At 37.4% G+C, this 13,176-nt stretch overlaps 1 protein-coding gene across 1 annotated transcript; it reads right to left on the bottom strand.

Moving 5' to 3' along the window:
• Positions 1-11,469: 11,469 nt before the first annotated feature.
• Positions 11,470-12,447, bottom strand: LOC114683664 (olfactory receptor 4C15-like). The gene has a single exon (XM_028857978.1). It carries the CDS (start codon positions 12,415-12,417, stop codon positions 11,470-11,472), a length of 948 nt encoding a protein of 315 aa, XP_028713811.1. The 5' UTR covers positions 12,418-12,447.
• Positions 12,448-13,176: the final 729 nt, after the last annotated feature.

The following is a 13,176-nucleotide window of genomic DNA, read 5'->3' on the forward strand; positions in this document are numbered from 1 at the left end:
TTTTTTTTTGTGTGTGTGTGTGTGTGCCTCCTCTGTGGTTTGAGAAATCACAGTCTGATAAATGTCTGTCTCTCAGAACCATGAATGTTCTTCCCTAGAAGAGAATATCTTCACAGCAATTTCTTCCCATCATTTGTCTCGCCAAACTTCTCCAAACTGACCTTTGCTGATGCTTTCTTGTAATACAATGGTCCTGTCAATTCTTCTCTGAACAAGCAGCAGTAAACCCTTCATCCCAGGTAGCAGCATTTTTGTTTTATTTTTATTAATTTTGACAATTCATATGTGTTCACACGTATTATGATCATATCGACCACATAACTGTCTCTTCTTCCCGTCTTATAGATCTCCTTCAAGTAATCCCCTCTTATATTTATATGTCTTCATTGACCAATGAGTTATTTGTGGTTGCTCATATGAGCATGAATAGAAAGTTATTCTTGGATCATTGGAAACTTACTGGTAGCTACACACACGTAGCTGTCTTTAATAACAACCTTTAAATTCAGCATGGGTGGAAATTCATGGATCCTTCCCCTATTCCTAACAGAATTTTGAAGGACTAATCTTGTGCCAGTGTTGTACAGGTAATCACAACCTGATGCGTGTTAAGGATTGAAATGGCCATATCACACCTAGCAGACAATGTATCATAGTATGCCTCCCCACCCCTAGGTCTTATATTCTGTGTTGTCCTCTATTTTGAGCTATTTCTTGATCTATGGAGTGTTGAAATAGCTGTCCCGTTTAGAGATGATTACTGAACACTTATTCTCAGTACATAGTTGAAAATCTCAGCATTAACCCCCACAAAAAAGGCTTCTCTGTCAAATACTGAAAATGGTTGTGAGACATAAATATGAATATTTAGAATGCATTTTGATACCTTGTTCATTTAGAGGAATAGTAGAAGTTTCTCCATAAGGGCCCATGACTTCAATAGGTATTTGACAAACTTTCCATTAAAATTTTGTATTGCCTCTTACAGCACATGATTCAAATCCAATCCTGTAGTAATTGATGACCCTCCAAATAGTTATGGCACTATTGCACCAATAGGCATAGCCTCCTTGACACCTCCATGTTGTAGCACTTATAGTCCAAGGCTAGGGATGACATTGGATGTCTCTTCTCTTAAAACCCACATAGTGCCTTCTGAAACAACTAGCCAGTAGAAAGGACTTCTCACAGGACCTCTTAGTTTTGAGCTCTGTGAAATAAAATATGTCACATATTTCAAACATACAATGGCATAGAGCCTATCTTCCCATTCCAAAGGGGTCACAGCAAGGGAAGAGATCACCAGACAAAACAAAAACTTAGCAGAATAAGCACAAAATCCTGGGTATCCATATCTTGAGGTATCTGGAAAATGTGATGATCATCTGGGTTCTAAAAATATTATCTCCTACCCTGTCAGTAATGTTTCTTTGCTCTGACATGTACAATATGATAGGAATTCTATTTCAGTCATCATGCATACAAAAATCAATACCATGTTGACAATACTTTCAATGTTTTCTACCAGCTTGAAATACACCCTTATACCCCTTTTCTAGAGTTTGAAATCTTCTGTATGCTACCCTTGTGAATGTTCATAGGCAGTAATTTCTTAGAAAAGTGATTCCTGGTTATCCTTTACTTCACATCTAATATCTACTTATGAGTGAGCACGTACCATATTTGTCTTTCTGGGTCTGGGTTACCTCATTCAGGATTTTTTTTTTTTTTTTCTAGTTCCATCCATTTGCCTAAAAAATTCAGGATATAATTGTTTTTTACCATTGCATAATACTCCATTGTGCAAATATACCACATTTTCTTTATCCATTATTAGGTTGAGGAGCATCTAAGTTGTTTCTGGTTTCTGGTAATTATGAAAAATGCTGCTATGAACATGGTTGAGCAAGTGTCCTTGTAGTGTAGTGTGATTGTGCATTCTTTGGGTATATGACCAAGAGTGGTATTGTTGGGTATTGAGAAGATTGATTCTCCATTTTCTGAGAAACCACTGTAGTGATTTCTAAAGTGGCTGTGCAAGTTTATACTCCACAACTCCAGAGAAGGTAGTTAACAATAAGGATCCTAAGAGGACATGTATGGATCACTGTCGGAAGGTGGAAGAGATAGGATCTCCTGGGTAAACTGGGAGTATGTTCAGGGGGCAGGGAGTGACAGGGATGAGAACATGAGGAAGGGGATGGTCAAGTTGGGAGAGGGAGAGAAGGAGAGCAAAGTAAGAGATACCTTGATAGAGAGAGCCATTATGAGATTAGGGAGAAACCTGGTGCGTGGGAAATTCCCAGGAATCCACAAGTATGACCCCAGCTAAGACTCCTAACAATAGTGGAGAGGATGCCTGAACTGGCCTTCCCCTGTAATCAGGTTGATGACTACCCTAATCATCATCATAAAACCTTCACCCAGTAACTGATGAGAGCAGATGCAGAGATTCACAGCCAAACACTGGGCCAAGCTCCTGAAGTCCAGTTGAAGAGAGGGAAGAGGGATTATATGAGCAAGAGGGTCAAGATCATGATGGGGAAACCAACAGAGACAAGTGATCTGGGCAAGTGGGAGCTCACAGACTCTGAAGTGACAGCTGGGGAACATGCATGGGACCAAACTAAGTCCTCTGAATGTGGGTGACAGTTGTGTGGCTTTGGCACTTTGTGGGGCCCCTAGGAGTGGGAACAGAATTTCCCCTACTGCACAAACTGGCGTTTTGTGGCCCATTTCCTGTGGAGGGATACCTTGACCAGCCTTGATGCAGTGGGGAGGGACTTGGTCCTGCCTCAACTTAATATGCCAGACTTTGTTGACTCTCCAGTGGAGGCCTCACCCTCTCTGAAGAGTGGATGGGGAATGGGTGATGGAAGAGATGAAGGGATGAGAAAGAGGAGGCAAGGTAGGGAAAGAGAACTGTGGTTGGAATGTAAAATGGAAATTAAAAACTTTTAAATAAAAAAAAACTATAACAGAGAATATGTGAATAAAAAAAAAGTGATTCCTTCAGCTACATTCTCACTCAGTTCATGTTCTCTACTATCAGATAGATTCACATTTCATGAGCAGGTCATTTTGATGGGTGGGGTTTTGCCTTCAGGATTTGTTTTCTATTATTCTAGTGCAGAGCAGAGTTTTTCTTTGGAAGAGAGACTTTTTTTTTTCTACAAACACCTTATCAAATAATTTAACTTGCTCAAATTCTTCTCACCCTCCTGGCAATCTGGATATTTTTAAATAATCTTTCTGCCCATAGTGTGCTTTTTAAAAAAATACTTAGGAAATGAACAGATACAGTAAAAAGTAACCATAGCAAAGATGCAATGTTCCCCTGTACTGAAATTTCCTCTGCTGAATAAACTAAACTATCATCTTAAATTTCAAATTCACTCAAGTTCTCAGGACACAGGCACTATGAAGTCAGATTCTTGAAAAATGTGTCACACAAATGGATACCAATACAGTTTCTGACTGAGTTTTTATATGACTATAGAAGCCAGTCTATCATGATCCACATTTCTTTCTACATTCTGATGTCTAAGCTGACACAAGAATGTTCCATTAAACACTGCCTCCAATATGGTAAGGCTTTTCTAGGAAAATATACCAAACTCTTCCATATTGAAGCCACAATTCCATTTGAAAGGTCCAAACACACATTGTTTATTTTTATCAGAACAATTGCCCCACTTCTTGTATCAATCTTACCTGTTCCTTGTTTCATTGCTGCAACAGGATTCTTGAAAACAGCATGTCTTGTAGGGAAGGGTTTATTTTAGCACAGCCTCATCAATGAGATAAATGAAGAGAAGTGCTCACTAGCTTTTCTTGAGCCTGACCTCATCAATAAAATTTCTCACATGAGTTTCTGGAAGCTTGTCTCCTAAGTGATCCCAGATCATATGAAATTAACAATAAAGACTACCTGTCATTCTACATAAACATTTATGTGCCTTGCTTCCTTGCTTTATCTAAAACATCAAGCACTGTATTGAATCGAAGTGTAAAGAGTGGACGACATATCTTGTTTCTGATTTGGATCTGGATGCTTAAAGTTTTCACTTCTTTAAGAAGCTTCATGTAGAGAATTCATAACTCTTTTGCCATTTTTTAGAAACGGCTCACTCTCACATAGATTTGCTTGAAACTTACAGTAACTTTCCCAGACCAGCCTCTTCGGTTGTCAGATTGAAATCAAGAAGATTTATTGCTATTTCTAATAATAATTTAAATACTTAAATACACTGAAGGAAAATTTTACCTTTTACCTTATCTGTTAGATGACATGAATGTATGTTTACTGTTGAAGAACAGAGTCTATATAAGTAATGTGTGTATGTGAATATAAGCAAACATGCAGAAGCCAGAGGTCAATGTTTTGATGTCTGCTTTTCTTCCTCTACAGAATTTTTGAGCCAGATTCTGTCACTGAACCTGGAGCTCATTAATGAGACTAGACTGACTGGCCACTGAGTTCTCCCACCCTCATGCCTTCACCTCCCCAATACTTAAATTACTGTGTTATAGGCATTGACATCACTTCTGGCTTCTTAGTGAGTTCTAGCTCTTTTTGTAACAACTATTTTATAACCGAACCATCATCTTACCTATCAAGTTTTATTTTGTTTTACATATTTACTGAGGTTGTTTTGTGCTTTGACTTTTTTATAAGTTGTATGTTTACTAAAGTCAGAGAATGAAGTGGATATGAAAATAATAATAATATCTTAAAGAACAGCCAAAAAGGAAGAAATTGTCACAGGCTCTGAGAGAATAAAATGTAGAAATTGAAGATGAGCAAAGATCCCTTATGGTGGTATTCTATTTTTACTGAAATGTGATTTTAATTGTATGTTAATAAATAAAGTTGCCTGGGGGTCAGAGCTATTAGAGCCATAGAAAGAGCATGGCGGTGGTGGAGCACACCTTTAATCCCATAGATCTCTGTGTGTTCAGGGATACCGCCAGCATTAGAGACATAAGCCTTTAAGACCTAGAGGGCTGTACTTACAGGCAGTGATGAGGCAGTCACGTGTTTGGGTTTACAACCAATGAGAAGGCAGAACAGAAAGATTATTTAAAGACATACAGACAGGAAATAGCTTTTTTTCGGAGAGCTAGGACCACCGCAGGAGGAAGGGTGAGATTTTAGCTCTGAGCTCTGACCTCTTGGCTTTCTCTTTTACATTGGTTCTGTGTTTCTTATTTAATAAGATGGTTGGTTACATCTACAATCCCACCCATAGTAGGGATAAGAATTCAGAGATAGATGGGGGAGGATAAATATATATATATATATATATATATATGGTGTTCTGTATGCCTGCATGGGCATCTATTTATCTACATTTGAGAAATTTTCAAAGAACATTTTTATACATGAAAAAGAAAATGACAAAACAATTTTGAGCAAATCAGCATTTTAATCTGATGAATGTTTTAAGTATTTTATGAATTATTTCATTACTTTTGTTGTTTCTGTTCAAGTGTAAGTATGACTAACTATTTGCTAATTTTATACATGCATATGTGTTTGATCACATCCATGCCTTCTAATTTCTCCTTTATCACCCCTATGACATATTTCTCCTACTTTCATATGCTCTGTTTAACAGCACATGGAGCACACTTAGTGTTGTATATGTGTACATGTGTTAATGACCATCTTCTGGGGCATGCTTAGTCTTACAGAGGCCTTTAGTATACCTAAAGGTAACTAGCTCTCTCTTCTTCCCACAGTATCCATCTGTTGCCAGTGGTTCCTCAGTTAAGGATGGAACTTCATGATGTCCTCCTTCATCCAGATTGGGAGAATGAATGGATTACTTCTTTCAGATGTTATGCATGTAATTACAGCCTCTTTGGTTTCATGTGTACAACAGCTCTGTTGTGTCTTGTAAATACTCTCACCAGAGAAATTTAGTATGTGTTAACTCCTTTTAAAATCATTTTAAGTATGTGTATGTTTTAAGAATCTCCCGCAGTACTAGGTTTCTGTTTTCTTCAAAAGTCTGTAGTGTTAGTTATCTTTACCCACATTCTTTCCTGCTGTTGTTTGCTTTTTTGTGTGTTTCATTATTCATTTGTTCAATGCTTTATATTATGTATTTCTTAAAATGTATTTGAGGCGGTTATCTTTCTCTGCTGATTGAAGTATTGATTTCAGCATTATAGGCTTAGCAATCATCATTTTTCATCTGTTTTAATCATGGGAAGATTTTATTTCTTCTTCAATTTTAATGGATTGTTTTTCTGGGTAGGGTGCTCCAGTTTGACAGTTGTGATCTTTTATAATTTGGAACAAATCCTTCAGACCCTTCTAGCTTTATAGGATTTTGTTCAATAGTCTAGTGTTATTCTGATAAGCCTGTTTTTATAAATGCTATGAATTTTATCTCTTGCAACTTTTAATACCCTTTCATTATTCTGTGTCTTTTATTTTTTAAACTATAATACATTGTAGAGAATGCCAATGCTGGACCTATTTGGTGTTCTGTATGCCTGCATGGGCATCTATTTATCTACATTTGAGAAATTTTCTTCTATGATTTTATTGAAAATATTCTCCATGCCTTCACTATTATCTTCTTCTATGCCATAATTTGAAGTTTAGGCCTTTTCATCATTTCCAAAAACTCTGAAATATTCTGCCCATATTTTTATTTATTTATTTTTAAAATATTTTTATTTTATAATTAATTTAATTTTACATATCAGCCACAGATTTCCCTGTCCTCCCTCCTCCCCCCCAAACATCCCCATTCCACCTCTCCAGGCAAGGTCCACCTGGGAGTCAGCCAGCCTGGTAGATTCAGTTGAGGCAGGTCCAGTCCTCTTTCCTGCACCAAGGCTGAGAAAATGTCTCAGCATAGGCGCTAGGTTCCAAAAAGGCAGCTCATGCACCAAGGACAGGTCTCAGTCCCACTGCCTGGAGGCTTCCTAAACAGTTCAAGTTCATCATCTGTCTCACTTATTCCTAGGGCCTGGTCCAGTTCCACTGGGGCTCCTCAGCTATTGGTTCACAGTTCATGTGTTTCTGCTAGTTTGGCTATTTTTTCCTATGCTTTTTCCAATCATGCTCTCGATATCTCTTGTTCATATAACCCCTCCTCTCTCTCATCAATTGAACTCCTGGAGCTCCACCTGGGGCTTGGCCATGGATCTCTGCATCTGCTTTCATCAGTCACTAGATGAGAGTTCTATCATGGCAGTTAGGGTGTTTGGCCAACTGAACACCATAGTAGGTCAGCCCAGGCACTCTCTCAACCATTGTCAGTAGTCTATAGTGGAGGTATCTTTGTGGATTTCTGGGGCCCTCTCTAGCACTCTGCTTCTTCCTATTCCCAACAGTCCAATTAAAAAATGGGCTATAGAGCTAAACAGAGAATTCTCAACAGAAGAAGCTCAAATGGCTGAAAGACATTTAAGGAATTGCTCAACATCCGCAAATCAAAATGACTCTGAGATACCATCTTACACCCATCAGAATGGCTAATATAAAAAACACTGAAGACAGCTTATGTTGGAAAGGATGTGGAACAAGGGGAACACTCCTTTGGTTGGTGGGAATGCAAACTTGTGGAAATCAATATGGCACTTTCTTAGAAAATTGGAATCAATCTCCCTCAAGACCCAGCTATACCACTCTCGGGCAAATACCCAAGGAATGCTCAATCATACCATAAGGACACATGCTCAACTATGTTCATATCAGAGTTATTTGTAATAGTCAGAACCTGGAAACAACCTAGATGCCCTTCAACTGAAGAATGGATAAATAAAATGTGGTACATATATCCAAACTGAGTACTTCTCAGCAGAGAAAAACAATGGCATCATGAGGTTTGCAGGCCAATGGATGGAACTAGAAAATATCATCCTGAGTGAGGTAACCCAGACTCAGAAAGACAAACATGGTATGCACTCACTCATAAGCTAGATGTAAAGCAAAGGATAACCAGACAGAAACTCACAACTCCAGGAAGGCTACCTAATAAAAAGGACCCTAAGAAAGACACAGGGATCACCCAGTGACAGAGAAATGGATGAGAACTACATGAGCAAACTGGGGGTGAGGGGGGTAATTGGAGGGCAAGGGTTGAGGGAGAGAGAGCTTAGGGGAGCGGGAGATCTTAGTTGGATCAGGAACAGAGTGGGAGAACAAGGAAAGAGATAACATGATATTTATTTCTTATTAACATTTATTGTGTGATCCAATTGAGTGATTCCAAGTCTTCAAATCTGTCTTCCAGCTCTCAATCTGTTTTTCACCTGATTAATTCTGTTAGTGAAGCTCTACACTCATGCTTTTAGTTGGCATTTGAGTTCTTCATTTCCAACATATATTTAATTTTTCTTCAGAAATTCTACCTATTGCATTACATTTTCATATTTTGGATAGTCTTCTGCATTTCACCCAACTCTTACTTTGTTGTTCTTTGAAGTATATTCATATTGTTTTTGAGTTGTTTGAATATAGTTAAAATGATTCTTTTGAATTATTTATTTGCGTGATATTCCAGATCATTATCTTTGGTTAATTACTATGGGCTTCTTAACTTTAGAGAAGCAGAGATATGTTGTCTTGCAATCTTGTGCTACTATTGTTACTGCTCTGGAGTTGCACTGCTGAAGGTTTTCTTTTGGGAACTGACACTGCTGGCTTCAGCTCTATCCCTAACCGTCTTTTAAAAACCATCTGCTATCTGTGTGAATAGACACTATCCAAGAGAGAACACACCCTTTGCAGGTATGTCTCTCCAAATCTGTTTCCTCTATCTTGAATAAGCTATAGTTAATAGGTCATTGGGTACAGAAGTTCTTGGAAAGCAGAGGGTTTATTCTGAATGCTTATATGTTTTGGAAGGGCAGGATCTACTTGAGGACCCTAGGGAGTGAAATCCTAAAGAAACATGTGTCTTATGTGTTCTGAAAGAGTACACCTAGTTTGAGGCTTGGAGAGAGGGAATTCTGGAGGAGGAGTTGTCTGGCAGAGGAGCATTCTAGCAGTACTTGGATATATCAAAGCCAAGGATGCCTATGGGTTAAGTAGAGTTATGTTTACACAACCTATTAGAGAAGAAAAACCTCAAGGGAAATGGGTTGCATATGGGGAGACAAGGACAGAGCCTACCTGATGGGCAGGGAAAGAATACCCCAGAAAACAAGACAAATGGGGTGGTATGAGCATACTTAGCTTGTAGTATGTGGAATGAAAGTCTTGGAGGAGCATAGTGGGCCTCTTCATTCTTTAAAATAAAAAGTAAGTTAATATTGCCTCCTAGAAGATATGTATACACAGTGTAATTCTCAGCTTTACATTGATGATATTTCTAAAAATTTATTTTTCTATTATACTTTTAAAATTTTTGTGCAATAAGTTTAGAACATATCTATTATCTTAGCCTCTACTCTTCCAGGTTCCATACTCCATTCCCTTACACACACACACACACACACACACACACACACACACACACACACGCATATGAGTGTGTGTGTGTGTGTGTGTGTGTGTGTGTGTGTGTGTGTGTGTTTATATGCATCTACCACACTGTATTCAGAAGGCACTGTTTCCTTGCAGTAATCTAGTACCTCTGGCTTTTACAGTCTTTCTGGCCCTTCTTTCAAAATGATCCCTGAGTCTTTGGATGGAGGGCTGTGGTACATGTTCCCTGTAGAACTGAATTTTTTTCAGTTTCTTATTCTCTGCACTTGGCCAGATGTAGATCTATGTGTTGATCACCATCAACTGTGAATAAAAGCTGCTCTGTTAAAGTTGTGTGGTGCCTTAGCCTATGGGTATAATAGTAAGTCACTGGTAGTCATTTTAATATTATGTCAGTTTTACATAATAAAATTTTTAGGTTGTCTCCAAGTACTCTGACCTGTCTAACCATAAGTCCTTTGCCTTATAACATAGTATAGATGTTCATATTTTATCTATCAATAAGTTCAAACTATAACTCAGATTGTGAATTAAATACTAATGGACCTACTTTTAAAAACAAACTCAAATGACACAGGAACAGCTGCATTTAAGTTTCTGTTTATGGCCTTTTATCTGTATTTCTAAGTTCTGAGACCTCTCAATAATACCTAGAAAACCATTTTTATTTTATTTTTTCTCATTATGTTTTTTCCATACTTAAAATACATATTTATTTTTCAACATTTTATCAAATAATGTGAATAGGAAACACTTTTAATATTAAAATGTCTTTCAACATTTCATTAGACTTGTAAGAACATAAAATGTAAATTTTAATTTAATACAGCAATAATGAACAATCAATTCACAAAAAGTATGAGCACAAAAACTAATTTTTTACTCCTAATAATGCATTCTCTATTTAATAATGCAATCTCTTTCTATATGAGTAAATTCTAAAGTGCATGTCCATGTAGATATTGATTTCTTTAGTCTTTTCTTTAAATTTTTTTTGAAAATTTCTTACATGGGTACTCTATGTCATTTCTATCCATCAAACTCTTCCCCTCCTCTCCATCTCAAATTCATGACCATTTCTTATGTCTTCATCAGTTATTTATCCTAATGAGTCTATTAAGTATCATTCATACATAAATGTGTTAAAGCTGACCACTTGGGTTTAGATAACATAATAAAGGGTTTGTTTCTGGGTAAAATTGTTTTTTGCACTCCCAACAGATGATGTGACCTTGTAAAGTTTACCCTATCCACATTTATATGATGTCATTGGTGTTGTCATTATTCGAGTTTGTTTTAAGCAACTCTCTTTCTAATATTACATGGGTGCAACATAACAGTTATGCTAAGAAGACAAAATCTAGCATCATGAGTCCTTGTCCTCTGATTCTTATAACCTTTATGTGTTCTCTTTTTTATATTGTTCCTGTTGCTGGAGGGCTTCTCTCCAGGCTCCACCAAGCCCGCAGTCCCACAATCCACTTATAAAATAATCACTCAGACGCTTATATCACTTATAAACTGTATGGCCGTGGCAGGCTTCTTGCTAACTATTCTTGTGTTTATGCTTATGTGTACATATTCTCTCTCCTCTCTCTCTCTCTCTCTCTCTCTCTCTCTCTCTCTCTCTCTCTCTCTCTCTCTCTCTCTCTCCATGTGTGTATGTATGCACTACCAGTGCATGATGAAGGTCAAGAAAAGGGAGTTGAATGCTGCCGAAATAGCTCAGTTGGGAGAGCGTTAGACTGAAGAAAAGGGAGTTGAGTATCTTTATCTACTTTACTCTGTCTTATTTCCTTGGACAAGGTCAGGAAATGAACTTGGAACTTTCTGGGTTTCTGATAGATTTGCGTTTCAACGTTCAACTGCATCCTATGTGTTTCAGCAATACTAGCAATGGGTTAAAAGTGCAGTGCCATACTTGGCTCTAGACATCACAATGGGGATACAAATAAAGTTCTATGGTTACACAGTGCAGGTTTTGTTTCTCCAACAGAATCATCTCTTGAGTTAATTTATTTACTATTATAGTATGCATCAGGAACCACTATAAAACTCCTCCACATTTTTCTGATAGCATTTTTCATTTCCTTATTCCTGAATGTATAAACCATAGGATTGAGCAATGGTGTCAAGACATCAGCAAATATAAATACATTTTTCTCCAAAGAGAATGGGGATGTAGGTCGTGCATATATTAATATGCATGGAACAAAGAACAAAACCACAACAGTAATATGGGATCCACAGGTCGAGAGAGCTTTACATAGCCCTTCAGAACTGTGGGCTCTCAGAGAGAACAAGATGACACCATAGGATACAAGCAAAAAGGAGAAGATAATGATGCAGATAGACCCACTGTTGGCAAACACCAAAATGATGAAAATGCGTGTGTCCGTGCAGGCCAACTTCAGCAATGGGAATAAGTCACATATGAAATGATCAATAAAATTGGGTCCACAGAAGGGCAATTGCAAAGTGAATATAATTTGTATAATAGAATGTAAGAAGCCCCCTGCCCAGGCAACCCCCACCAGAGTGCCACAGACTCTCCTGTTCATAATGGAAGAGTAGTGCAAGGGCTTGCAAATGGCCACATAGCGGTCATAGGCCATGGCCGCCAGGATGATCACCTCCACCGCACTGAAGAAGTGGACAGCAAACACTTGTGTCATGCAGCATTCAAAGGAGATCGTCTTTCTCTTATAGAATAAATCTACAATCATCTTGGGTGTGACAATAGAAGACACACATGCATCCAATAAGGACAGGAATGCCAAGAAGAAGTACATGGGGGAACCCAGCAGTGCAGGACTCCACACAATGGTCACCACAATCGTCATGTTGCCCCCAATAGTTGTAAGATAGAGCAACAAAAATACAACAAATAGTATTTTCTCAACTTTTGGATTCTGTGAAAGTCCCAGGAGTATGAACTCAGTGACAAAGCTCTGGTTTTGCATGATTTTCAAGAGGAAGATAAAGTAAAGTCTGTTCACATCAACCTGAAATAATGAAAATAGATTGTTTCATTTAATTTGCAATATCTGCATCAACAAATTGGTCCATTCTTTTGCAGAAATATCCTCACTAGCTTTTATTACCTTTTAAAACAAAATATTAAGATATTTTGTAGTGCATTGTTGAATATCTGGTAAAATGGAAAGAAAAACAAATTATTGGATACTTTAGATATATTTTAAATATTGTAGCAGAAACTATGTGTGGTAGAAAATGGTAGAGAATAGTTTATCTTTGAAGGTTCAAATTTAATAATTCTCAAAGGACTTTTTGAAATGGAGTATTGGGCAATATTTGAAATCATATACCTATAGCAATATTTTATAATTTATTAATTGCGTTGTTATCTGCATTGAATGAGGCAGTGCCATAGAACCTACAGAAAATAACTGGATCAGAATTTTATCTACCAACAGAAGAAGAAATGAAGGCACCTTGGAACACTCCAGAAAATCCTAACTACATTTTAAACTGTGTTTCAAACTATGAGGTAGGAATAAGAATTCAAACGAACTAATCTAATCTTCATTTTTAAAAAAGGTATGTGGGCCAGTGTTTAGTATTACACATGATACAACTATTAAAGAGTTAAAATTTTCCTTACTTCTTGTCAGATAATTATTCATTATCTTCAAAATAATTATATTGTCATGACAACTAAATGAAACTAATGCAAAAAATAGTAACTGCTCAAAACATAG

This window comes from Peromyscus leucopus, chromosome 4 (assembly GCF_004664715.2).
Source record: "Peromyscus leucopus breed LL Stock chromosome 4, UCI_PerLeu_2.1, whole genome shotgun sequence".
Lineage (NCBI taxonomy): Eukaryota > Metazoa > Chordata > Mammalia > Rodentia > Cricetidae > Peromyscus > Peromyscus leucopus.

Excerpts from the sequence above, each read along its gene's own strand:
- LOC114683664 (XM_028857978.1), bottom strand. The coding sequence starts at position 12,417 with ATGCAAAACCAGAGCTTTGTCACTGAGTTCATACTCCTGGGACTTTCA.